At 33.7% G+C, this 26,831-nt stretch overlaps 3 protein-coding genes across 3 annotated transcripts; 1 reads left to right on the top strand and 2 right to left on the bottom strand.

The window, feature by feature from the left end:
- Nucleotides 1-891: 891 nt before the first annotated feature.
- Nucleotides 892-5,697, bottom strand: LOC134233334 (acyl-CoA-binding protein-like). Its single transcript, XM_062715296.1, has 5 exons — nt 5,582-5,697; nt 4,519-4,633; nt 3,106-3,168; nt 2,818-2,898; nt 892-2,615 (listed from the first exon to the last, which is right to left on the bottom strand). Exons 1-4 carry the CDS (start codon nt 5,591-5,593, stop codon nt 2,825-2,827), a joined length of 264 nt encoding a protein of 87 aa, XP_062571280.1. The 5' UTR covers nt 5,594-5,697; the 3' UTR covers nt 892-2,615; nt 2,818-2,824.
- Nucleotides 5,698-6,611: 914 nt separating this feature from the next.
- LOC134233337 (transforming growth factor-beta-induced protein ig-h3-like) lies at nt 6,612-13,299 on the top strand. Its single transcript, XM_062715300.1, has 6 exons — nt 6,612-6,811; nt 10,150-10,382; nt 11,719-11,908; nt 12,040-12,141; nt 12,409-12,519; nt 13,178-13,299. The coding sequence occupies exons 1-6, from the start codon at nt 6,628-6,630 to the stop codon at nt 13,282-13,284; spliced, it is 927 nt and encodes a 308-aa protein (XP_062571284.1). The 5' UTR covers nt 6,612-6,627; the 3' UTR covers nt 13,285-13,299.
- Nucleotides 13,300-13,380: 81 nt separating this feature from the next.
- LOC134233336 (uncharacterized) lies at nt 13,381-25,195 on the bottom strand. Its single transcript, XM_062715299.1, has 6 exons — nt 25,005-25,195; nt 19,703-19,828; nt 17,391-17,450; nt 15,664-15,900; nt 15,062-15,259; nt 13,381-14,792 (listed from the first exon to the last, which is right to left on the bottom strand). Exons 1-6 carry the CDS (start codon nt 25,129-25,131, stop codon nt 14,239-14,241), a joined length of 1,302 nt encoding a protein of 433 aa, XP_062571283.1. The 5' UTR covers nt 25,132-25,195; the 3' UTR covers nt 13,381-14,238.
- Nucleotides 25,196-26,831: the final 1,636 nt, after the last annotated feature.

The raw sequence follows: 26,831 nt of genomic DNA, 5'->3' as shown, positions 1-26,831 counted from the left end.
TGTGAGCAATGAGCTCACTAAATGATAACCCCCCCCCTCCCATATGAATATAATGACAGTGTCCATGTTTTGCTCTGGAAAATCCAAAATATATGTCAGATCAAAAAGTAAAATAGGAGGTGCACGATGGCAATATGTAATAAAGATTCTGTGAAAGTTTCATTAAATTTCCTTCAGTGGTATGAGAGGAGTTGCGGATAAGAGATGGGTACCCCAAAGCGTAACAGACGGACGGACGGACATACCGATTACTATATACCCTCCCGCTTTTCAAGCGGGGGGTATAAAAATCCACACTATTTTCACTGCATGTTTCACTCCAATAACAGCGTGTCACTTTGTTTGATAGACCGTAGTAATATTTCACAAATTGATTACGATATTATTCATCAATTGGATGCTTGATTTGAATGAAATCAATGCTAGTTTGCATATATAACACAGAATACAATAATACCTGGATGACACTGCGTGGCCAATCATACTGAATGACTGTTTACCAGTGCGGCTTTTGTAGTCACCAGCAGCACGTGGTCAGTCAAAGCCCTTTTTCTGTCCTAAAATAAAAGTGTCATATTTGTTGTGCCTTTACCATAATGAGAAAAATTAAAAGCATGAAATAAGTAAAACTATTAATGAAACGTTTTGACACAGGATTCCTGGCATTGCAAGGATGAGTGATAAATATTAATTTATCACATAAAAGTCATTTGCAACATTCAGATGCCAATAGTATACAAATGCCATCTAAAAGAACATTTTGAGAACTTGATTAAAGTTAAATATCATAATTTTTTATGAACACAAATGAGTTGATGTATTCGTATTTTTTCTCTCTTCAAGGTAAAAATTTGCTTTAGTTCTCTTCTAAAAAACAGAACAGACAAGGAATTATCCATGCTTGGCAAGTGTTTATTTATATAGAAAATGAAAGTGTATGCTGACTATTTATAAAATGTCAAATTTTGTCAAAGAACAAATTGGAAAATATGATTCATTTTTCATATCTTAATAAAACACACTTCTCAAATTGTAAACAATCAAATATTCATGCTAGAATTATTCCTTTAAATTGGTTCTCTGTTTACACACACTTAGTAAAACTCCCTGTGTACAATTTGCCAAAAAAGTGCTTATGATCTAAATAACAAAACACTTTGAAATTCAGAAACATGTACAATCTAAAAAAAATTGATAAATTTCTTTGATTTGTATCTGCATGTATCTAACATATATTCAGCCATTTTTTGATTAAATGAGCTCTATCACAATATATTTAAATGTTCCTAAATTTCTTTAATGATATCAAAAACTTAATAAGTGTATTCTTTTGAAAAAAATTTACTGAAGAAAAATTCATAATTTTCCAGATAAAATGTAAATGGTAAAAGTATGAATGTTTGAACCAACTCTTAAATATGACAAAATAAAATTATTAATCAAGTTGGTGTATCTGATATCAGGAAAGTTTAAATTCTCTCTTCGTTAGGAAAAATTTAAAACCAATTGCACTGTGGAAAATATAATCAAACTATAATCAACATACATAATTTATTTGCATAAAATGCCCTTCACCAAGAGATCAAAAAAGTTACATGCAATATGCTATGAAGCAAATATAATCATGTCATTTAATCAAAATTAAAAAAAAATTAAAATCAAAGTCAATCAAAAAGTGAAGACATAAATTACATAAACATTTGTCTAAATCACAAATCAACCACAAATCTGACCAGAAAGAGGCCTTAGATTAACCAAAGCACATTTTCTTAAAGTTTTTATGAGCCTCCCTCAAAAATTAAAGAAAACCCAGTTACCTCCCTTTTCGCATTCATTCTTACAAGGAAAAAAAAAATTTACAATCTTTGTTAACATTCATATGACAAACAAAAAATTAACTTGGTATCGAACTATGTCTAATGTCATGCCATTACATACCAAATTTGAACATTTCATAATGATCATGAAAAGAGGTATTCAGAAATAATATGGATTGATTTTATGAGCAAACAAAGATAAAGGACATCTGCAAATTCTTGCAAGTCTCTGAATTAAATGTAAATCACCATACAAGCACCAGTTTTAAGGTTACGATTCATCAACTGTAAGCATTTATATTTAGTGTAGAGCAAGATTAAGCAAATTACAATACTTTCTTATTTTCTAACTTTTTTTGCAGTTCCCAAATACAACTGAACCAAAGACCAAACTCTTAAATTTTGCAGTAAATTAGACATATTAAAGAAAACATTAAATGTAACTAAGATACATTTATATATACCATATCAAAACATCACAATACAAGTTCTTTCTTCAAACAAAATAAACCATTTGAAAACAAGTTTACTAGTTCACACACAATATTTTAAAAATTTCAAAAGTACAACAAATAATTCATATGTGTATAATGAGTTTAAACATTGGTTCAATGATCAAAATAAATTCTAATTTCATATGAAGTCAACGATTTCAAAAAGTGAAAAACATACCTATCTAAAATTTAAATTGCTAAAAAAGAACACATAATATGCACATTATATGCCTCTAATCACTAACACAGTGGAATAGATGTTGTTCATTAAATGCTGATTGTTCAATTTTGTCTAATTCATTGTCTGAAACAAAAATGGAAAGCAATATTACACAGTACCATATTGTATACATTTGTTTATAGAACTAGATTTTGGACCATTTTGCCTGGTTTATTGCATTTGCCAAGTTCACAACATGTCATAAAGCCATGGATATATTGAAAAAAACATTTGCTGTATGCATAATTTTTTTTTAAAAAGTGATATAAATAGTATTTTAGGTTACCATGTTATTAAAATCCGTATGTCCCTTTCATCTGTTCTACTTTAGTTATATAGGCTTGCTCGGCATCTTCTTTACTCATTCCTAGATGAGAAACAAATATAAATATTATCAGGCAAATGCACGTAAAAACGGATAAACAACAGAGATATGTCAAATATCAAAGTGAACCACTAGTCTACATAAGTTAAAACTTATTAACTTGGTTATCTTGAAAATTCAGATACAATTTAATTTTTTAATCTCCATCTTGTTAGAGATTTTGAAGTTATAGATTGAATTTGACTGTACCTTTTTTGCCATTCCAGGCATCCCATTTAGCTTTGCCTTTTAAATCTAGCATTCCTGGACGAGCTGAAATATAAACATAAATCATTAAAATATTTGAACACATGTATAGATTCTTTATCATGTTTATTGCATGGACTATGAACAAAATTTTTAGATATACAGATATTATTATTAAAGCCAACAAGCTATACAAACTTTGAACATATGTAGCAAAGAATCTACTCTACTTTATTAACAGAAGCAACAATACTTCATATACAAATGTATACAGAAATTTTTAGAAAGAATGAAATATTGTTTCAGCATTTTATCAACATATGATAAAATTGTTAGGACAATGTTCTCTGTGTTTTGGGGGGAAAAAGAAACAAGAAGACAAACAAAAAGTTTAGATACAGTTGTAAAATTCAAGTCTTTCTGCATATAAACAACATTGTGTGTTCATTTTAAAATTGCATGTGTATATATAAGCACAATTCCATACATACATTGTCATTTTTTTTCCATTAAGAAAAGAAATGATGGTGTAATTTGATTAATATTAAGAATAAGACATTTTTGCATTTTTTGAAATGATTGTGTAATTGTCTTCACAGCAAAAGAGAAATCAAATAAAAGAGTTGCTGAAAGTGTGCAATATCAACACACACTATTCACCAAAATGCCACACAAGTCGCGGAATAACTCTTTTTCTCAACAAGGCTGAAAGACATAGGTTACCTCTTAGTATGTAAATCGTAAATCCATAATAAAATTAATGTAAAAACTCCAACAATGAACATCAAGTAAAAATTACTGGTATCTATACCAGAAGGTCTTGTCACAAAGATCTTACAAATGAAATGTAAAAGCTGTGGCAACGAACTATGAAAAAGTTGTGCCCAATGAAAACATTTGTGGTAAAATTTTGCAAAAGAGGTTAAACTCCAAAGTTAAGGTCGAGGGGACAAATATATTTGGTACACAAAGGGATCATTATAAGGAATTTACAAGTGAAGTGTGAAAGCCCTAGCTCCAACCATGCCAACCAGTCAAAGGTTATAGACAAGATTAACATTTACATGGAAAAATTACAGACCAAAAATCTTTATGCTCCCAAGTTTTCGATTACAGGGGCATCAAAAATTCTTTTCACCACCTGTCTCAAATAGAATTCTTTACAAAAATTATCAGACTTTCAGCATGTTTGTCATCAAAAACCTATCTTTGTATGGGTAAAATAAGGACAACAACAACAACAAAAAAAACATCAACAACTCACTACAAATAACATGTGTGTAACATTATATTCTTATATCTACAGCATGATTCATACAAAGACAAAAAAGGACATAATTCTACCTTTCTGACCGGCCTATATATATATACGTTATCAGTCCGACTGGTGACCTTGAATGACCTTGGTTGACCTACCTGTGTTAACGTCGCCGACCGTGGCCTGTTTATAGAGACTGTAGACCTCTAATAGATCCTGATCTGATGGACTATTCTTCAACTTCTTAACATCCTCCGCTGCTTTTGTGAACTCCTACAATACAGGGCAGTTTTCTTTTAGAAATGGCTATATTTTACAATAATTAAAATTACATTGTAATATTCCTTGCATATAATTTAAATGAACTTCAATTTCTAGGTGTGAAATATTCAAGACTTTGCATCATATTTTCCATCTTAAAAATATTTCTTTTGCAATTTTTGATTAGATCTATATTTTATTGCTGCAATTGTTGATCAGATTTTTTTACACTAAATGTTCATTACTTCATTTGCCAAAGTTTAAAGTTGCTTTCAGAAGGATTTGAACCTTTCAATCAATAAGTTATCAAGTTGAGCATAATTTTATATCTTAGCACTGTGAATAAAGTACAGGGAAAGAATTACACCCAGAAGATAAGAATATCGTCTTCTGGTTACATATATATGCATTTACTTCAGGCAATATATACCTGGTGAATCATTGATTTTGTCAATCTCCCATAGGTGTCTAATCAACACATATCAGGAAATGTTATATTGGAATAAGGGTACTCGTATCCTTTTACATGTACATGTTTAAAATGGGGCCTGTCATCAATGCATGTTATGTGCCTGAATTTTACGCAAATATTAATCTGCATGCTTAAGAAACACAGGGTACATGTACACTGTGTTTCTTAAGCATGCAGATAGGCCTATAATTGTATATAAATTGCATAACAAAACATATAAGTGATATAACTAACACGTTACTAAATTTAATTTATAAGCCAACAACAACTAACATTAATTTCAAATATTTTCAATAAAAAGGCATGTTAAAATCTTTTAACCCCCCCCCCCCCAAAAAAAAAAACTACTGTGCATTTGCCTTTGATCCGCCCATTTGGAAAATATCGATCATGTTGGAACACCTATTTCAACAAGAATACTTTTAACAATTAGCCAACGTGTTATAAAGCGTTGCAGTCATTTTTAAACAGTCATTTTTTTTACTTACGGCTGAATTCATGATGCTTTAAAGGAAGAAGTAATGAATGCTTCTGACTTGAGTCCAAAGTGCGAGTTGACACCACGCCTGGATGCTATGGACTACTGCCGGAAATTGTGTAAAACACAAAACCGTAAAAAGGGTTGATCCGGAAACAATTTCTTTAAAGGAAAAACCACAGATGCTCGTGGACAGGATTATCCCTACCCCCTATTAAATATAGAAGAACTCTGATTTTTTCTTCATTTCTTTATGTTTCTATTTGAAAATCACATTAAAATATTTTTTTTTTGACATTGAATGGGGGGGGGGTAATCCTGTTTACGAGCACCTGTCGCCCAAACTATTGACATTTTCCTTGCCTTTTACAACGACTAACTGATAGTGTAAATGATATTTTTTAATCGTCAATACGTATAAACACTTCTTTCACCTTTCCCCTCTTTTTGTTTTTTTGCAAAGATAGAGAAATATCGGCATTGAAAATTTGGGCGTAAGATACCCCCCCCCCCCCTTTTCAACAAGCACCTTACAGTTAAGGTCAAAGAAGGGTAAGTGGTGGTGTTTGGAAAAAAATGGTACTGAAAAAAGTTCGATCATAGACATTTATTCCTGCTGTTCAAACCAATTCACTTAAAATATATTTTAAACTAAGTTCGATCCTAACCTCCCCCCGGTCCAGAAAAAATGCAAGAAACATGCCTTCAGTATTTATTTGAAAAGTTTATTTTAACTTAAATTTTATTGGCATAAGAGTGATAAGACACTGGGAGGGGCTGGGGGTTGGCGGACGGTATGTACTACAAGCATGTCTGGTATCAGTGAGCTAGATCATGTGTCATACGTAATAAAGAAAAACCCTCTGTAAAAATGGCAACTTGCGATACTTAAAATGTTATTCTGCTCTGTATAAATTTCATATACATTAATTTTCTTATTATGCCTTATCAGTATATAGATACAATATAACCTTCTAGAAAAGGTCAGGATATATAGTCCATTTTAATTTTTATGTCATTTCAGCAATAAATAACATAAATCCGCACGGAAACTCAATGTACTGGAAACATGTTGTCACGTGCTTTCTCTTGAATGGAATTTCTTTTTCGATACAAGGAAATGATTCTTCATTGAAGAAAATAAGGACAAATGTACTGGACGTGGCAGAGAAACTTGGAGCAACAACATTCCTGGAATTAGTTCAGAAAACTAACCTGACAAGGAATTTTACACAGAAAGGTACCGTGTATTTATATTATAGGTATTTATTTCTTCAAAATAAGGACTTCTTTTTACACATCCCTTTCTCTCTCTAGCTCGACTGAAATATTACTCACAAAAAAGAGTTGACGAATTCATATAAATTATTCCTATTCATATTATGAAATGACAATACTTGTAACTATCACGGCAAAGGCGGATGCAGCGCCGGGTGCCCCCCCCCCCCCCCTTGTTCGATTTTTTTTTCAGGTAGAACATACACACCGTGTATATCCCAACATGCGGGGTGTATACTATGTTGTGCGCGGGGTGTATGCTTCCGAAGCGAGAGAAAGGGGGTCAATGTAGATTCTTTGTCCATTTTCTCAACTATATATTTTTCGCCAGAAAGCATATGCCTACGGAAGAAAGCATTATCTAAGGAGTATATGGATATCTATGAATCCACTGGAAACCTTCTAGTTTTATCAAACACCTCAACACAATTCCGAGGATCGGAGCAAGATTGACGCAACACTGTGTTTATGATCAAATATCTGAAGAAAGCTTTGCTTTATCATCACTTTCATATCATTGTTAAATACATGATTACTAGATAAACGCTTGTACAAATTGTCTGTTAATAAAACAGTTCGTATATAAAGAAATTGACGAAAAACCTATGTTGTGTCCGGGGTGTATGCAACATGGTGTACGCGGGGTGTATACCCCATATATTTTTCTTGGGATTGTTAGTGCGAAGTATATATTGTGGAAATATTTATTCAGGTTTATAAGCGACATTATTTTGAACATTTAACGTTTTCTCATAATTTCTGTTTAACCTTTTTCAACATTTATTAAATGATACTGCATACGGAGTATATATAATTCAGAAAATTGGATACGCAAGAGCATGCTCTACGTATGAACAATTTCTAGAACGAGGTAAATTATTGACAAGCAAGTTGATGAAACAAGAATATCAGCAGTCTTGTTTAAAGACATCATTTCGTAAGTTCTATGGTAGATACAATGACCTTGTCAGCAAATACAGTTTATCATTGAGTCAAATGCTGACTGACGTTTTTAAATTAATTATTAGTCCATTATTTATACACTGAATGGACGACGGATTTTTCCGTTATTTCACGATCATGACAAGGAGCACACGGCGGGTGTGACCGGTCAGTAAGGGATGCTCACTCATCCTTGGCACCTCATCCCATCTCTGATGTTTCGGAGGTCCGTGTTTGCTCTGCTCTTGTTTTGTATTATTTTATGGACTTTGAGATTGAATACTTTTCGTTATCTCCACACCCCTTTTATTGAAAATATTAAGCTTTTTGTAATGTCATAAACACCGCAAAAAATTTTTCCTTCATGTAGTATTTATATGCTGTGTACTTTGCCCCCAGGAGCTCACATTTGGCAGTAAACTATTTGTTTGATATTGAGGCATTGTATTGTACTGAGTACATATTTTTTTAGGAATGGACCCAGGGGTGGGGGGTGTTTGTGTCTTAGGTCATTTGGGGGGGAGGGGTGTAACTTTACTATGTGTATATACGATAATAAATTAGAGGAGGGTTGAACATTAATTGATATTAATTACACGTCAACGTAAAATTGTAATTGTACCCAAAACATTTTTTTATTCAATTGTGCATGCCCTCAGAAAATTGTCGTCCCTTATTACAAATGTGCATTTTTATACTGGCTTTACATGTTTATTGTGATTTGTAAAATATGAAATCTTTTCAGATAAGGAAAATGAGTCCACATATAGCAAAAATTGAAAGGAAAATTAATCCAATATATCATACAAACACGTAGTATCAGCCCCCCTTTTTGAAAATATAATGTATAGTGGGGTATTTTTTGTGGATCGATTATTTTGGGGTTTTGACGATTTGTTCCTATTGCAAACATATTGAATAATTGTACTAAATATAAGTTGTGAAAAGAATGTCAAATAAGCCCCTGGGTTGAATATCGTGGGGGGGGGGGGGGGTTACAAGTACCTGTGTACAGAAAATGTTCATCGAAAGTCAAGTTGCCCCCCCCCCCCCTTTTTGTTGCAGCATAGTCAAACAATGATTATGTAGTATGTTTAAGTTAAAAAAAAAGAGAATGGTAAATGAAAAAAGATGGGACCTTCAACCCACTCTGAAATACAGAAGGAGTTTTGAGTTTCGATCCCCCCCCCCCCTTTATAGTTAGTCAACTTATGTCAAGGTTTTTTCTGGTATCCCCCCTCCAAAAAAGATTCTACATCACTGTCATAAATGCTTAAGAATACATGTATTGATAACATAAAAGTTGCAGAAACAAAAGAGATTTATCCATAATACACCATTCATGTAGTGTTTCTATTATTTTTAACAGGCGAAATATATAGGTTAAAATGATCCGAAGAAAGGACAAAGTGTACTCAATGCAGGGATTGGGCAGGGCCCCCTTTGGAGAGATTTTATCTTTTATGATTACGTAGATTTAGACCAGATAACAATCGCTCCTCGCACATCTAGTGCCTGTTATGTTTGAATATGAAAGTTAACTTTGTTTTCAATTTTTTTTTAATCTTTTGATTTTTTAAAATTAAGTTGATTTGTTTTATACTTCAGTAAGTTTATAGACTTTACTTTTTGGTTTGGCATTAGTATTAAGGTCTTTTATCAACACTACCTGTCGCTTATAAACGTGTATAAATATTTCCACAATATATACTTCGCACTAACAATCCCAAGAAAAATTTTTGGGTATACACCCCGCGTACAACATGTTGCATACACCCCGGACACAACATAGGTTTTTCGTCAATATCTTTATATACGAACTGTTTTATTAACAGACAATTTGTACAAGCGTTTATCTAGTAATCATGTATTTAACAATGATATAAAAGTGATGATAAAGCAAAGTTTTCTTCAGATATTTGATCATAAACACAGTGTAGCGTCAATCTTGCTCCGATCCTCGGAATTGTGTTGAGGTGTTTGATAAAACTAGAAGGTTTCCAGTTGATTCATAGATATCCATATACTCCTTAGATAATGCTTTCTTCCGTAGGCATACGCTTTCTGGCGAAAAATATCCGTAAGTTGAGAAAATGGACAAAGAATCTACATTGACCCCCTTTCTCTCGCTTCGGAAGCATACACCCCGCGCACAACATAGTATACACCCCGCATGTTGGGATATACACGGTGATACAGGTATGTATGAGTCCATTATCCACTATTAAGGAAAAGCACCTCGTATATATTTGCAAGAATTCGTCAGCTTCATCGGCCCCTGCAACAGGGCTTGTACTGGACCCACTACACATACACGTATATACACGTTTATACACGTATTCATATATTTCTACAAAGGACCAATAACAGTATTCATCCCCTCAAACCAAGCATTTAATGAACTCCCAGAAGACGAGAAAGGAAACCTGGAAGACTCCTCTTACGCAAAGACCATCCTACTCTATCACATCGTTCACGGGCACCACCAAAAAGCCAGTTTTCAAAATGAGGTCACTTACAAGTCGGAATCGAGGATGGAGGGAGAGGATGCGCTTTTAGAAGTTCGTCTGAATATTTATCATGATGGGAAGGTAAGAATTGAAGTGGGTAGGGCTGGCCTATTTGTTTGTTTTTATAATTAATATGTGATTGTTTAACGTCCCTCTCGAGAATTTTTTACTCACATGGAGACGCCACCACTAGCCGGTGGAGAGCTTCAAATATTGTTCTATATTCCACACGGGGCCATTGAGCAGGGAGGGATCTTTTTCGTGCCAATACCTACATGTACTATGACACAGGACCTCGGTTTATAGGTCTCATCCGAAGGACCGGTCTCCACGTCCTGCAGTTGGCGTCGGTAGGGATACTAGTATTTATAAGATTCCTTATTTTTAAGAAATGGTTTAAAAATTAATGAACTTTGTTAAATTATGTTTGTTTATTTGTATGTTTACCTCCCTTTCGAGAAGTGTTCACTCATATTGAGTCACCTTGATGCACCACTTGCCAGTGGAGGGCTACAGAATGAGCGACACTCATGAACTATTTATTTTTATTCCGACACCCTCTGCAACACGGGACCTCATACGTATGGCACGCCAAATTCACAAAAATGAGATAAACCTAGTTTCACATTTGATAAACTAGGTTTATCGACTGTAAACTATAGTTTACAAACCGTAAACTATAGTTAACGATTCGTTAAGTATAGTTTTCATCTGTAAAACTATATTTAACGGTTGTTAACTATAGTTTACGAATGATAATCTAAGTTTATCTGTCTGTAATAAGCGTTAACAATAGATTTTGTTGATAAACATAGATTCACGTTTGTAAACTATAGTTTACAATCGTAAACTACAGTTTAGAGTTGTTAATCATAGTTTCACAAATCGTGAAACTATATTTATCAGATCGTTAACTATAGTTAACGGTTTGTAAACTATAGTTTACAAATCGTGAAACTGTATTTATCAGATAATCTATGTTTTGCAATCGCAAATGATTGTTTTCAGTGTTAAGTATAGTTTACGGTTGTGAAACATAGATTATCGCGTTAACTATAGTTTACAGATGTAAAATATAGATTAACGTTGTTAACTATAGTTTACAGTCCGTAAACTATGCTTTACAACCGGTAAACCTAGTTTATCGACTGTGAAACTATGTTTTGCTCATTTTTGTGAATTTGGCGTGCCATACATACGGGTTCATTAAAAAAACGGTCTTAACATCCCGCAGTGGGATTCGAACCCGCGACGTACACGTTAGCATCAACCCCTTACTTTGCGACTCTAAAGCAAGCTTTTACGCTCGATCTGTGTCCTAGCCTTTAAGTCTGTTTTCATTTTATGGTCTAGGGGCCTGCTAGGGGCCCTAAGCTTGGAAAAGTAATCTTTCTTTTTTGCTTTAATTTTTAAACAGATCATTACAGCATCTGGAAGTCCAATAATTAAATTTGACCAGGAGGCAACCAATGGAATTGTTCACCTTCTATCACGTGTCATGTACCTGCCTCCTGCCTTTGGTTCGATTGCACAACTGACATCACTTCCGATAATACGTTACGTGATGTATGGGCTCATTGATGGAGGCTTAGCGGAAAAATTAAATAGTAAATAACTGATAACTTTCCTAAAAGATTGCAGTTAAATAACTTACACGTATACATTGCCGAGTCGGCTTTAGGTAAAACTAATCAATAATCTTCTTTTGAAATTAAACAAACGTTTCTTATGTTTTCAGGGAAAGAGCCATACACTCTTTTTGCTCCCTCGGATTTGGCATTTGAAGCACTACCAAATAAAACCATAAATATTCTCACTGGAAACAAAACGGCCATTCGTCGTGAGTAGAAACATAAAAGTTGAATTAATTTAATTATGAAATAAATCATATTGCTGATATGTATAAAATGATTGTTTTTCTATTGAAGAGAGCCCGTAAACGTTTCATTTTTTACAGTAATTAACTCATGCAATCTTTAAGTTAGAGAAAAGAGAGGGTTTAATTTGCAAGAAACTTTATCATGCATGTATATGTTTTCGGTTGAACCTCAAGTTAAACGAATTTCATAAGTTTTAACCGTTTAACTGCAATATGATCATGATTCAGGTGTAATGGAGAATCACATCCTATCCGGTACATATTTTACAAAAGGAATGAAACAGGACGACAGATTTACAACGATGCTCGGAGAAACTCTGACGGTTGATTCCATTAAAGGTTTGTCTGTACAAAAATTCTGCCAAAATTTAGGCAAAGTCTACTATATCGGCCCATAATTGGAAAAAAAAAAATACTGGTGTAGCAATTAAAGAGAAGAATTTTCCTCCAAGCCAACTTTTTCTCTGGATTCTATATTTCAGAGTAGGAGCCTCTAAAGGGAAAAACTTACATTTGAGCTAAATTTTCCCTTCTCTCTCTCTCTCTCTCTCTCTCTCTCTCTCAAAGCATGATTTTCCCTCTTCGATCAATAGTGTCGCCCGCGTGGTGCAGTGGATAGAGCGTCTGCTCTAGAGTCGCGAAGTAAGGAGTTGAACCTTACGTCGCGGGTTCAAATCCCACTGTGGGACCGGTCCTTCGGATGAGACCATATAAACCGAGGTCCCGTGTCGCAGTAGGTGCTGGCACGAAAAAAAAATCCCTCCCTGCTCAATGGCCCTGAGTGCCGAGTATAGGACAAAAATTTGCAGCTCTCCATCGGCAATTTAAGGGGTGGCTTAAAAAATTCTCAAGAGGGACGTTAAACAATATACAATCAATCAAACAATCAATTAATCAATGATTTTTAAAATCATATCGATAGAAATTTTACTTGTACCTGCTAAAAGTTAATTTCAATTGGTATTTTTCATGACGTCATTATGTTGACATCTTTAAGGTAATGTTACCGTCAATGGTTCCCTCCTAGTGCTTCCGGACTTTACAGCCACTAATGGAGTAGTACATATCGCCACCAAAGTCTTCCTTCCCCCGGATATGTATTGATTTCGGTTTTACTTTGAGGAAAGAAAAGGACAAAATAAAAAAAGCTCTTTTTATTTTTTTTTTATTTTTTGATCTTGGTGTAAAATATCGATACAAAACGAAAAATAGCATAAAATAGCGCATGCGCACACACAAAATTTAATGCCCTAACACACACTCTTACACACACAAACACATTTTCAAACAGACTGAGATTTCAATTATTAGAAATATGAGATAGGCGAGACATTGTACATTAAAATGAATTTCAAAACGGCATATATCAAAATTGTAGTCAATCAAATGAAAATAATGAGTCATGTCAGATAGCATACAAGATGTCCGATGAATTCATCTTTTTATTAATGAATGGCATACATATGTTTTCGAATGAAAAATAAGAATAATGTGTTTATCTTTTAGCCAAAATAAACTAAGTTTTGCGAAAGTTGACGCACGTCAATGTTTTTGACATTAAGTATGAAAGGACTATATAGTTTGCATATCCCATTTGCTGCCATTATTTCTTAAAAATATATTACCAGTACATGTACATATAAAAAATGAAACTCAAATTTACGTGTTTTGTTTAATATCCCTGTGAATATACCCTTTAATATGCACCCTTTTCTTCCCTTTCCCTTCAATCACGATCTCTTTCAAGAGACTCTTGTCGCCCGCGTGGCAGTGGTTAGAGCCACGAAGTAAGGAGTTGATCCTTACGTCGCGGGTTCGAATCCCACTGTGGGACGTTGAGACAAGTGCTTCACATGAGACCGTTAAAACCGAGGTTCCGTATTGCAGTAGATTCTGGCACGAAAAAAAAATCAGTCGCTGCTCGATGGCCCTAAGTGCCGAGTATAGGACAAAATTTGCAGCTCTCCACATGCAAGTTGTAGCGTCTCCATATGAATGAAAAATTCTTGAGAGGTCCGTTGAATATTATACAATCCGTCAAGAGATTTTTATATCTTTTTACTTTAAGAGTTGATAAACGGCTTGAGACTCATAATATTTATATGCAAATCGATTCGTATTTTGTAAGAAACCCATCCACGCCAACATTAGATCACCAGTTGACAGCAATCTAGGAAAATCCTTTAAATGCTCCCGAGCACGTTTTTCTTCAGTACCCGCTAACATGCTCCAAAAGCGCACAAAGTTTTCATCGGTTAAAATATGATTTCGGCCTTGCTCGTGGGTAGAGAAAAAATCAAAAAACTCTGTTACACAACGACGCACAGCTGATTGAAAGTCCTCCGACTCAGTATATTGAACATTGAAATTGTTGTGGGTATTGCAAAATTGATCAAAGGTAATGGAATTTGTCCCTCTTCGAAAAATATGTGTTGTCCACCACGTTGCAGCTTTCTTTGAGTCCAACGGTACAGTTCTCTGTCGGAGGTATATGCGAATGGATTCCAATTTTTCATTCGTTCTTTTCATATCGGTTTGGCTGATTGTGCCATCTTTATCATGATCTAACATCCGGAACCATGTCTTCCATTTCTGTTTCATGAATCTTTGTTCTATGAATAGAGAATTCAATATATACAAACTAAAGCAAACAAAGTTTGAATATCAATGTACGTCATGAAAAAAGTTATAAGGAAAATATGTTAATGTCATTGTACAAGAAAGAAAGGATGGGTAGCATTCTCTGAAATACAGATCCAAAATGATAAAAATTCTAGTCTTCACCTTGTTCGTTTCATAAAATAATTTCCATGTAGGTTTTTCACGTTTAGTAGCAGTATCTTACTTTAGAAGTTTATCCTCTGAATCTGAAATAACTTACTTTCGGTCGGGTTCGACATCCAGAATATTATGATTATTAAGGCTATCAGAGACTGGACAGCTGATTGACATAAATTGCCATAGTATATGACGTCATAAAATTCTGTGTCACAGTACCAGGATTCATTTTTAGCCTTGCTTCCGAATTGCTTCGATTTGTCAACGGAATCGGGAGATATTTCAAAAACTTGTACACAGCCTGAAAGTAAGAATTAAAAGTTACATTTATTCTTTAAGATTTTGACGCGTTCCTGGATTTTCTAATTATAAAAAAAACAACCTTGTTCTGTACGTGTACACTGATTGAAGATTTTGACGCGTTCCTGGATTTTCTAATTATAAAAAAACAACCTTGTTCTGTACGTGTACACTGATTGAATTTTTTCTCAAAAATACACGATATTCCTTTACTTCTGATATAAGCAGTTAAAAGAGTTCCCAGTAGAATTGCACTGAATATAGAATCATGTTTTCGATTAAAGTCTATTAGTTGTTAAAGTGTGGCAGTTTTTTTTACAATAAATTTTGTTTCTTTGTGTTTACACGTTTCATAAAAACAATCCGACCAGGATCCCCCTTCTCGACCCCCCCCCCAATACTTACCAATTATCCATATTATATATAGGTAAGTGATATAGACGAATATGAGGACAAGACGAATCAAATAATGGCACTGTTTGCTAAGGATGTCTTCCTCGCTCTTCCTCTCTTTGCGTTGATTTTCACTTGAAGGTAACAGAAAAAAGTAAAGTAACAAGAATCCCAACAGGGAAACCCCTTCAACTCCCATTATCAGGGGCAAGGACGAGGCAACAGGACAGAGGTCTATAAACGTTACACCTAAAATATATATTGAAAAAATAATGTACGTAATACCTTAGAATATATATTAAAAATAGATATACTCAATACCTTAAAATATCAGATATAAACGCTGAATATACAAATTACATAAAATGTCAATCTAAATCAACGCAACACAATAGGTAAATGCACGCTTTACTTTAAAATATCTAAAAATGTAGTTTATGCCTAAAATAGTTTAAATAAATGTAAGTTATACCAATAGATATAAAAAATAAATCTACATAATCCCAAAAAATTAAAAGAATTAATAATACATTTACTTAAAAGTTTCAGGGGAAAATGTACACAATAGGTAAAAAAGCCAAAAACGACGTTTTAGATAAAATATCGAAAATTTAAAAGAAAATTGGAAAATAAGTGAACATAATCCTTAAATATATCAAAAATAAATATACGTAATTAATAACTAAGAATATGAAAATGAAATGTTTGTAATGACATATACGATATCACTGTAGAAATAAAGAAAGATTACGACGCTATATCTCGACATTTCAAATAAATACCTTATAAATAAGAATTTCTAATCTATATATTATAAAACTATCAGTGACCTATCAGTAATCTATCAGTGACCTATCAGTTAACTATCATTTTCCTATTAAACCATCAATGACTATTTATTTATCAATGGTCTATTAAACTATCAGTGACCTATTAATCTAGTAGTGACCTATCAGTAAACTATCAGTAAACTATCACTGACATATCAGTTAATCATCAGTGATCTATCATTAAACTCCCACTTACATCTCAGTAAACTATCAATGACCTATCAGTCAACTATCAGTGACATTTCAGTAAACTATCATTGGCCAATCAGTAAACTATCAATGACCTATCAGTAAACTATCAGTGGCGTATTTGTAAACGTTCATCGACCTATCAGTAAATTGTCAGTGATCTATTATTAAACTGTCAGTGATCTATCCGCGCGCGCGCCCGCGTGGCGCAGTGGTTAGAGCGTCTGTTCTAGAGTCGCGAAGTAAAGAGTATAAATCCTTATCAGTAAACTACTCAGTGGAGGCCGGTCCTTTGGATGAGACTTTAAACCAAGGCCCCGTGTCGCTAGGTGCTGGCACGTAAATTGTCAGTGGCCTAAGTGTATAACAAAATTTGCAGCTCTCCACTGGCAAATGGTGGCATCTCCATATGAGTGAAAAATTCTCGAGAGGGACGTTAAACAATATACAATCAATCAATCCGTAAACCATCAGTGACCTGTTAGTACAGTATCAGTGCCTATCAATAAACTATCATTGACCTATCAGTGAACTATCATTGGCCTTTCAATAAACTATCATTGACGTATCAGTAAACGATCAGTGACCTATCAGTAAACTAGCAGTTACTTATCAGTAAACTGTCAGTGACGCATCAGTTAACTATCAGTGACCTATCAGTAAACTGGTTAGTAGGGCTTCATCCTGCCTGTGCCCTTACCGTCTTCCACATTAGCTTACCCTCGTATGTATACAAAATTCCGAATAGCACCACTACTGCAAGAAGTAAATATTTTAAATCTGAAATTAAAAATATAAAATGAAGGCAACGGTTCTCTGAAAAATTTTCTGTAATAACTGCAAAGTTAATTCCAAAATTTTGTTTATATTTTATGTTTGTATTCAATCATATTCACTCAAAACCTTACAGGTGGCTTGTTTAGGGGTGTTAATGTATTGATAAATGACGATGGTTTTATTAAAAAAGATATTGTATTGATAAATGACGATAGTTTTAATAATCAAAAATGCTATTGATAGATGAACATGGTTTTGCAGGAAAATATTGCTATTGATAAAAGACCATGGTTTTATAGAAAAAAACCCCCATATGGTACTGATAAATGACCATGGTTTCATAGAAAAAATAATGCTATTGATAAATGAACGTGGTTTTATATAGAATTAAAATATTATGGTACTGAAAAATGACCATAGTTTCATGCAAATAAATTATGGTATTGATAAATGACCATGGTTTCCTAGAAAAAGAATGATGCCGCTATTGATAACATCGTCGTAAACTACGGCCAAAAATGTACGATCCTCTCCCATTCTGGCCGTGGTTGAATGAGAAGAGAATTTCTCTTAGTTCATTAAAATATTGACCAATGCGAGTAGAGCATTGTCGGATAATGAACTTTGATGTGACTTTTCAATGGACTTTTACGAGGAAGGCTGACTTTTACAGATTATACTGACTTTTACACTAGGGCTATGTACGGTAGCTCTTTTATAATATACAGTATATAAATATTAAGCTCAACATTTAATTAAACGAAAATGAAGGGTTATTTCAATGCACATATAAGTTGTCCGTGAGGAAAATGACAACCATCTAACCCTCATTCCGGTCTTCATATATTATTGCCCATAACAACATACTTATAACCACTAGAAAGGTTTTCTTATGCATGATCAATTCTGTACGTATCTGACATAATAGACCATCTGGGTTTTGAATCTTACTTAAAACATTTTTTCAATGCACTTTTGTATTGCTATTGTAATAATATGATAATGCAAACCAGATGGATGGGGCATTTCATATATTTCTTTCAAAGGGATGAATAGATTTTGATTTAAAAACCTTTATTGAAGAAAACGCATTAAAAGAGCTGAGCAACTTCATGATAATAAGCGAGAGTATTGTGAAGTATCTTTTTTTAACGTATGAAGATTTTATGTGACCATTAGGCAAATAAATTCCCGTTTTTGTCTTCAAAGCACCACATCTTTACGTAAATGAATTTGGAAATGTATTGTGAAATTAAATTTTCCGGGGAAAAAAATCGGAGTTCTACGGGATAACAGATCGAGTGTAAACTTGTCCGAATGTAATGTTCTACAATGAACCACTTTACGTGGATTTATTTGGATGTGTTTTCGGAAAAATCACAAGTTTAAGATAAGTGCTTCAATATCGGTTGTTTCACAATCAGTGACCTGTCTGGACGGAGTGTAAATTCTTCTGAGATACTCCTATTTTGAAGTTTCGTTGCACTTTAAAGTTTAAATTGGATTACGAGATGTTGATTGCTCCATTGCTTGAACTGGATTACGAGATTGTTGATTTCTATATAAAATGCATAATGTTTGTTTATTTTCTGCCTTATTCATTCGCTGTGCAAAATCCTCTGTTTCACACAGTCCAGTATTATTTTTGGAGTACAATATTAGATATAGCTAGTACCCTCTTTGAAATACGAGACTGTAGAAACAAAAGAATGACGTCACAAAAATGTTGTCCAAGTAAACCGTCAACTGTAGAAGTCAGTGCTTCTCGTAAAAGTCCAACACCCAATCGCAGTGTACGAAATATTTCTTGTATAAATATTTCTTGTACATGATATACTGCTGATGGGAATTAATTGTTGATTTCAATGGCGATGGACACAAAACTTGTCATTGACTGAATATGACGTCAAAATACTAGTAGAGAGGCGTATATATTCAAGACTACGACACTTTTTGTGATCAAGCAGCCACAGGTAGGAGAGAGCTATATGCGGACTCCGGACCATGGCTTGAGACGATGTTATTTAAATGACGATGGTTTTACAGAAAAAATGGGATAGATGGGTATAATTGATAAACGACCATGGTTTCATAAAAATGATTTTGATGTATGACGATGGTTTCATAAAAAAATATGGTATTGATAAATGACTGTGTTTTATAGAATTGACATGTAAATATGCTAGTAATTATCTGTTACATGTAACTGAACTATGCCACCATAGAATCGAGATTATCAAATGTAAAACATCAACCTGATTTTTGGCACAGACATCCCCCATTCTCCCAGAAGGAAGGCGGCTCATCTTCGTAAACACTCGCCTTCTTGTTACTGGGTGGCGACACCAGAAACAAGGAGATGTAAGATGGTGGGTCAGGTCCTTTTGATAAAGAAAGAAAAGGGAATGTATTTATTTTGAATACCATTAATTTCTAATGGCAGAGCTTCTATTTTTTGATATTTGATATTGTGACATATTCTTAATGCTTACAAACCAAAATGTTTAAGTGTTAAGTGGACGATATGTTTATACGTCGTTGCAAACAGGGAAGTGGTAATGATTTTGTTATGAGGGTAAGGAGTGGGGTGTGGGGGTGTGGAGGGGGGGTGTTAGATAAAGAAATAAGACGACAACTTACCTGCAAGTAACCAGAAAAACTTTGACAAGATGAATTACTAGTATTATTTTGATATGGTAAGTGAACGTCTTGATTATTATCTTAATTATTATCAATACTAAATGTGTTTGTTATAAGAATCATAACTTATAAGATGGTTACTTTGACCTCAACGTCGAACTCATTTTCTTTGACAAGTGAGGTCGTGGGCAGTAACATTCACCTAAGCTACAATTTTTATTTTTTATCAGTAGTATATTTTCCCTTTATATTCCCATGCCAAATTCAATCGCCTATTAAGGACCTATCTCAACCCTTGAGTCATAATATGAAATACTTATAATCTTCCTGTTAAATTTTCAATACCTTAAATGCTTCTATAATTTGAATGCCTTTGCCAATTCTAAAAAAAAATTAAGTTTAAATATATTTTTTTCTTAATATATTCCTTTGTAGAATAAACGTAATAACCTAATGTAGAGTGACAGTGAAGATCTCCTAATGTAGAGCGACAGTGAAGATCTCCTAATGTAGAGCTACAGTGAAGATCACCTTATGTAGAGCGACATTGAAGATCACCTAATGTAGAGTGACAGTGAAGATCACCTAATGCAGAGCGACAGTGAAGATCATCGAATGTAGAGCGACGATGAAAATCATCTAATGTAGATTCACAATGAAGATCATCCAGTGTAGATTGACAGTGAAGATCACCTAATGTAGATTGAAAGTGAAGATCTCCTAATGTAGATTGACAGTGAAGATCTCCTAATGTAGATTTACAGTGAAGATAACCTAATGTAGATTGACAGTGAAAATCACCTAATGTAGAGTGACAGTGAAGATCACCTAATGTAGAGCGACATTGAAGATCACCTAATGTAGAGCTACAGTGAAGATCACCCAATGTAGATCACCTAATGTAGAGTGACCGTGAAGATCACCTAATGTAGAGTATCAGTGAAGATCACCTAATGTAGAGCACCTAATGTAGAGCGACAGTGAAGATCACCTAATGTAGAGTGACAGTGAAGATCACCTAATGTAGAGCGACAGTGAAGATCACCTAATGATGAGCAACAGTGAAGATCACCTAATGTAGAGTGACCATGAAGATCATCTAATGTAGAGTGACAATGAAGATCACCCAATGTAGAGCACCTAATATAGAGCGACAGTGAAGATCACCTAATGTAGAGCGACAGTAAAGATCACCTAATGTAGAGTGATAGTAAAGATCACCCAATGTAGATTGACAGTGAAGATCACCTAATGTAGAGTGACAGTGAAGATTACCTAATGTTGAGCGAGAGTGAAGATCAGCCAATGTAGAGCGACAGTGAAGATCACCTAATGTAGAGCAACAGTGAAGATCACCTAATGTAGAGAGACAGTGACGATTACCTTATGTAGAGTGACAGTGAAGATTATCAAATGCAGTGTGACAGTTAAGATCACTTAATGTAGATCACCTAATGTAGAGCACCTAATGTAAAGCGACAGTGAAAATCACCTAATGTAGAGCGACAGTGAAGATCACCTAATGTAGAGCACCTAATGTAGAGTGACAGTGAAGATCACCTAATGTAGAGTGACAGTGAAGATCACCCAATGTAGATCACCTAATGTAGAGTAATAGTGAAGATCACCCAATGTAGTTCACCTAATGTAGAGTGATAGTGAAGATCACCTAATGTAGAGCGACAGTGAAGATCACCCAATGTAGATCACCTAATGTAGAGTGATAATGAAGATCACCTAATGTAGAGCGACAGTGAAGATCAGGATTACTAGGTGTCACACGAAGACCAGATGTAAATAGTAATCGTAGACTTTTCATTGGAAAGAACAAATTTAAAATGAGACACTTCGCAATAAATCTAATAAAAAGTGTTTGATGTAAAGAAATATACAGAAAGAATTCTCTAATATGTCAAAACTTGAGAAACAGATCTTAGAATTATTGGAATTGATTTACAAGAGAATATAAGAATAACATCAAAGACACAAAAATACAGGCCCTTGAAAAATATATGGAATTTCTTTTTAAAAGACTTAATTAAATAACAGATGGAAAGAGTTTCTGAAATAACATGAAAACTTTGTTAAAACAGAAATTGCAATCTTTCAAATGAGTCAGAACAAGAGAATATTAAGTAACGGTATCTTGGAATAGAAAATGTCAAAAAACGAAAAGGAAGAAGAGTCCAGAAATTGCAAAAAAGATCACAGAAAAAGAGTATGAGAAATAACTTCAAGTAAATAAGATTTATATGGATTCTATGGAACTTCAAAAAAGAAATTATGTGGAAAGATTATAAAGGAAACACAAAGATCGAACATAAGAAGGGCAACATATTATCTATGGTAGATTTAGTCAAGAGATGGAGAGAACAATTTTGTTCTTTGGTCAATACAAATGATCACAAAACACAACAGAAATAACCGAGAAAATTGAACTGTCCAGAAGATCAAAATATTTATTAGAAAACTGCAGAATAACAAAGCTGCAAGGTCAAATAACATTAAAAGAAAGTGTAAGTAGTTCAAGAATCTGACTAAAATTAGTGACCCTTTTCACAAAAAATACGAATAAGACTAAAATTTCACGACTCTCAATTTTTATACAATAAAGCGTTCGTCGTGATTAGTAATCATTCAGTTTCCTAGATGTAGTAAGTAGAAAGAGTCTCGTGGAGCGTGTGTCGTATGGATACCAGATAACCTAGTAAAAGTTACTTATGAATTCTATATTTACTAATGTTATCTATTAAATTTACCCAAAACCCAGTAAAACTAATTTTGAGCCAAATATTGCAGGGACAGTAAATTTACTAGTCATCTAAGTGACAGTGAATAGAAAAATAAGATTATTGCAGCTTGGATATTTGTTGTAGAATGGGAGGAATTTTAGGCATAGTCTTAAATTTTTTTTTTTGTGAAAGGGGCCACAGATCTTTGTAACGCTTCAAAATTCTGCTGTTACGTACAGAGAGAAAAGGGAAGAAAAGAAGTGTCTGAACAATGGAAAGAAGGACTGGGGTAAAACTTCCAAAGAAAGGGGACTTAACACAATGTAAAGCAGTACACATAAACTTCCTTGCAAAGGAAATTCTGTGTATAATAGAATGAAGGTTAAAGTAGATATTTAAAAGGAAAAACGAATTGCTAGTAGTTTTAAGGAGAATAGATCATGTATTGAACATATATTGTCTTAAAGTAACATCTGAAGCTGTGTAGGAGTATGGTAAGAATGGTACTTTATATAGGAACCAGCCATTGTGGGTTTGTAGACACATGCATCAGACAGAAATGGAAATTGAATGCCACGAAGTATCTGGAAAAAAACCCAGGAAAGATATAAATGTCGAAATCAAAAAGTGACGCTGAACAAATTATTATGATTAAGGTCATGTGCTTAGACAAGATATAGAGAGTTTAACAAAAAAGGTTACGTAAAGGACACCACCTCAAAAGAGAAAGCCTTGAAGACTAAAGAGTACATGAAGGAAATACAGAAAATGAGGAAACAATGAAATTTGAACACATCATATCACCGGAATTGCAAATGTCCAAAGCCAATGAACATTGTTGCCCACCTATGTGCAGATATGTAAGAAGAGGTTTAAGTATAAAGGAATGTGACCCACATACCTAGGGGGAGGAAAAATAAGTTGAACATACTCGAATCTGCAGTGCCCAAGGATACTTCCAGATATGGCTTTCATGCCTTTCCAGTTCTTGGGAATTTGGTCAGTTTTGATCATTCATTGTACCTGGTAGTCATGCCCTATATAGCTGTTCCCAGAAGTAATGATTTGATTAAATTTTAGTTAACACAAAATACCTCAGTAATGAAGCATTCAAAAAAATTTTATTTCTCCTCACCCAGTAGTTTTTGAGATGATTCAACAGTTTTTTTCCCTTATACATTTCCAGGAAAACTTTTATGGCCTATGATGGTCTTACCTTATCCGTGGAGAAAGGAGTTACTAATATTTTGAACTAAATTGAATCTACACTTCCTGAAAATGCTTCCACATACATGTCATATAAAAGAATCAGAATATTGAATTTTAATTAATACTTAATCATCTATCATTGCAGGTTGTTTGACCCTTTGAACTTAAATTATTGAGCCATGGATCGATGCAGTAACTGTGTAGCAAGTTTTGTTGGAAATGAACCAGCGTTTTTGAGAAGAGGTTAAAAATATGAAGGCAGAGAGATGGAGGCAAGGCAAAATGTGATCGGCTTAGGTGAGTCAATAAATTGCTAAATTTTATTTATTTCAGAGCGGCGAAATAAATTACTTTTTAGGATGAGAAAAACATATCAGAAAAAGTCTCAACTTAATATTCATGACTTTAAATTTGACCTTCGATCTAGTATTTTATTTATTCTGTGAATTTAATTATCGTATATGGACTGGGATTTATAAAATAATTGGTCACCACTTAATTCTAAAATAATTTTATTAATTAGAAATCATGTTTCCCTTTATCTTCTGACAATTTATTTGCAATGCTTGTATGTAAAAACCTTTCTTAAATACAAGAATATTTAATGTTATACAACAGATATTTGCTGTTATCAGAGCTTAAACAGTTATACATATCTTGACACTGCATCTGACGCAGAATAAAGTTTACTCACATTAAAACACATAACATAATCATATAATATATATAATATATGTGAAAAATTATTAGTTTCAAAGTATCTGGAAGAAAGAAATATGTAGATAATGTGTTGATAAAAATGTTATGCGATTTTAGATTTTAAACAATAAGAAATTATTTCTCATGTACATTGTCTAGAGATCCGATTTATTTTGACCACAATTAATGAGTGCAATGTAAACGTAATGACATGGATGTCTATGAATATTATTAGTAGAGCTAAGATCAATTGACCTTTTTTAGTCTGTTTACCTACTTTTTCCGGTTGGTTGCGCTGAAGTGATTGGCGGAAGTTTAGGGTAAAATCCCTCATCAGCTGGAGGAATAACCTCCTTCCCACTTCCTCCCGGGACCGTCCGGATGTCCAAAGGTTGGACGGACATTTGTTACATGTATGTCCAAAACGTATCAAAATGTCGGATATTTATTTTCGACTCAAAGAACTGATAATCTTTGAGTTTAAACGACCTTACCTACAACAATCTATAAATCATGGATCGATAGGACCTTTAAATATATACAATGAAATTTAAATGCATATATGCTTTGACACAGTGTCACTGTGTATACGCATGCATGTGTTTCTATAGCTCATCCAGATGAAATATCAAATTTAAATGCTTGAATCCGTATGAAGTAGTTTTATATGTGTAGAAATAAAAAACATGAAGGAAAAATTAATCCTACACACCCATTCTCAATATAAGGGCACAAATGCCTCTCTGATTTTAAAAAAAATGAAGTTCAAGAAAACAATTTTTTTATCAATTACTTTTGAGAGAAAGTATCTGAAGGTTTTGTTTCCAGATTTTTTTTCATCAAATTATAATACATGGAATAATGACAAGACGATAAAGCAGAGGGTGATTTTATTCAGAAATGTAGCTTGAAATGTACGTTACTCTTTCTTCAGTGTCCAAAAAGATATGTAAAAAAAATGTAGTCATTAAAATCACAATTGGAATAGCTCATCTTAACACCAGCACATCCTACCAACTCTGTCAGCAACATATTTTCTCGGCATACGAACGTGCGTTTGATTTTTCCTTTCAAAAGACAATGGTTTCTTTTTTATTCCAGATGTATAAAAACATTTTTTTAATATATGCTTTAAATTCTTCTCTCTGTTTTGTTTAGAGCGATCAGTTTGGAATCTTGTCATGTTTTATAGATACTGGAACCTAACATGTACATGTAGAAAAATTCTATTTTGTAGTTACTATCTTTTTTAACATATATCCATGCCGATTTAGAAAACTACGTAAATGTAACGTACATTTCAAGATATATTTCTGTTTAATAAAAAGCTTAAAATTCATCTAAAAATTCATTGTTTTGATTCAGTTTATCAAAAAAAAGATTCTCTATGTAATCACATTGTGTTATATGTTGCAAACACCACTATAAAGATACGATTGCCTCAGAATATGAGTAGGTAACGTACATTTCAAGCTTGTAATAATATGTAAATTTGTAATAAGAAAATTTTGAAAAAAAAGCAATTATTGACATAAAATTCATTTCAATGAAGCGTTTTAAGGCAGTAATATAAGAAATCATAATGTAACAATCGAGGTTATTTGTCATTAACTACATGAATGTCACGTCACTTCGGTAACGTTCATTTCACATATTATTGGAGAGTCCCCTCCACCTCAGTTCATTACCATTCTTTTGTGCTGTTTCGCTGAAATTGACACCGGTCAAAGCCTAGTTACTTCTACCTGTGTGCAAGGGTACAGACAAAAAAAATATAAGAGTCAGACGTATTTTGCTATGATCTAACATATGCTTGTGTTTGGCCATTGAAACTGAACATAAATCTATTCCGAATATATCCATCGACAGTATGTTAACAATTTCATTTAGTATGTTGCAACATCGTTTTTCAAAACACAAACATACGTGCTTTTCAGCAGATATGGAAAAATATAACCCAAAATGCAATGATTCAAACAAAACTGAGTATTGTGTGCCTTTCAGTATTTGAAATGTACGTGACCGTCTTGTGTTCTGGGTTTAGGCCTATTTGTTTCTTTTTTTCAATTTTTTGTTTCTTTTTTTACCGATTATAAGCCTATGC

This window comes from Saccostrea cucullata, unplaced genomic scaffold, assembly GCF_032062105.1.
Source record: "Saccostrea cucullata isolate Sc308-1 unplaced genomic scaffold, CSIRO_AGI_Scuc_v1 ctg13273, whole genome shotgun sequence".
NCBI classification, from domain to species: Eukaryota; Metazoa; Mollusca; class Bivalvia; order Ostreida; family Ostreidae; genus Saccostrea; species Saccostrea cuccullata.
The sequence above is the reverse complement of the archived record's forward strand: the minus strand, read 5'-3'. Positions and strand labels throughout refer to the sequence as shown.

What these genes read in the sequence shown, in the direction of transcription:
- LOC134233334 (XM_062715296.1), bottom strand. An exon ending in GGTCGGCGACGTTAACACAG is followed by an intron (nt 3,169 to 4,518) that starts GTAGGTCAACCA and finishes TTTATATTTCAG; the next exon opens with CTCGTCCAGGAATGCTAGAT. An exon ending in TGCCTGGAATGGCAAAAAAG is followed by an intron (nt 2,899 to 3,105) that starts GTACAGTCAAAT and finishes TTTCTCATCTAG; the next exon opens with GAATGAGTAAAGAAGATGCC.
- LOC134233337 (XM_062715300.1), top strand. Translation starts at nt 6,628, where the DNA reads ATGTACTGGAAACATGTTGTCACGTGCTTTCTCTTGAATGGAATTTCT. An exon ending in AAGGAATTTTACACAGAAAG is followed by an intron (nt 6,812 to 10,149) that starts GTACCGTGTATT and finishes ATTTCTACAAAG; the next exon opens with GACCAATAACAGTATTCATC. An exon ending in GACGGTTGATTCCATTAAAG is followed by an intron (nt 12,520 to 13,177) that starts GTTTGTCTGTAC and finishes GACATCTTTAAG; the next exon opens with GTAATGTTACCGTCAATGGT.
- LOC134233336 (XM_062715299.1), bottom strand. Translation starts at nt 25,131, where the DNA reads ATGTCCGTCCAACCTTTGGACATCCGGACGGTCCCGGGAGGAAGTGGG. An exon ending in ATGTCTGTGCCAAAAATCAG is followed by an intron (nt 17,451 to 19,702) that starts GTTGATGTTTTA and finishes TTTTAATTTCAG; the next exon opens with ATTTAAAATATTTACTTCTT. An exon ending in ATATATAATATGGATAATTG is followed by an intron (nt 15,260 to 15,663) that starts GTAAGTATTGGG and finishes TCTTACTTTCAG; the next exon opens with GCTGTGTACAAGTTTTTGAA.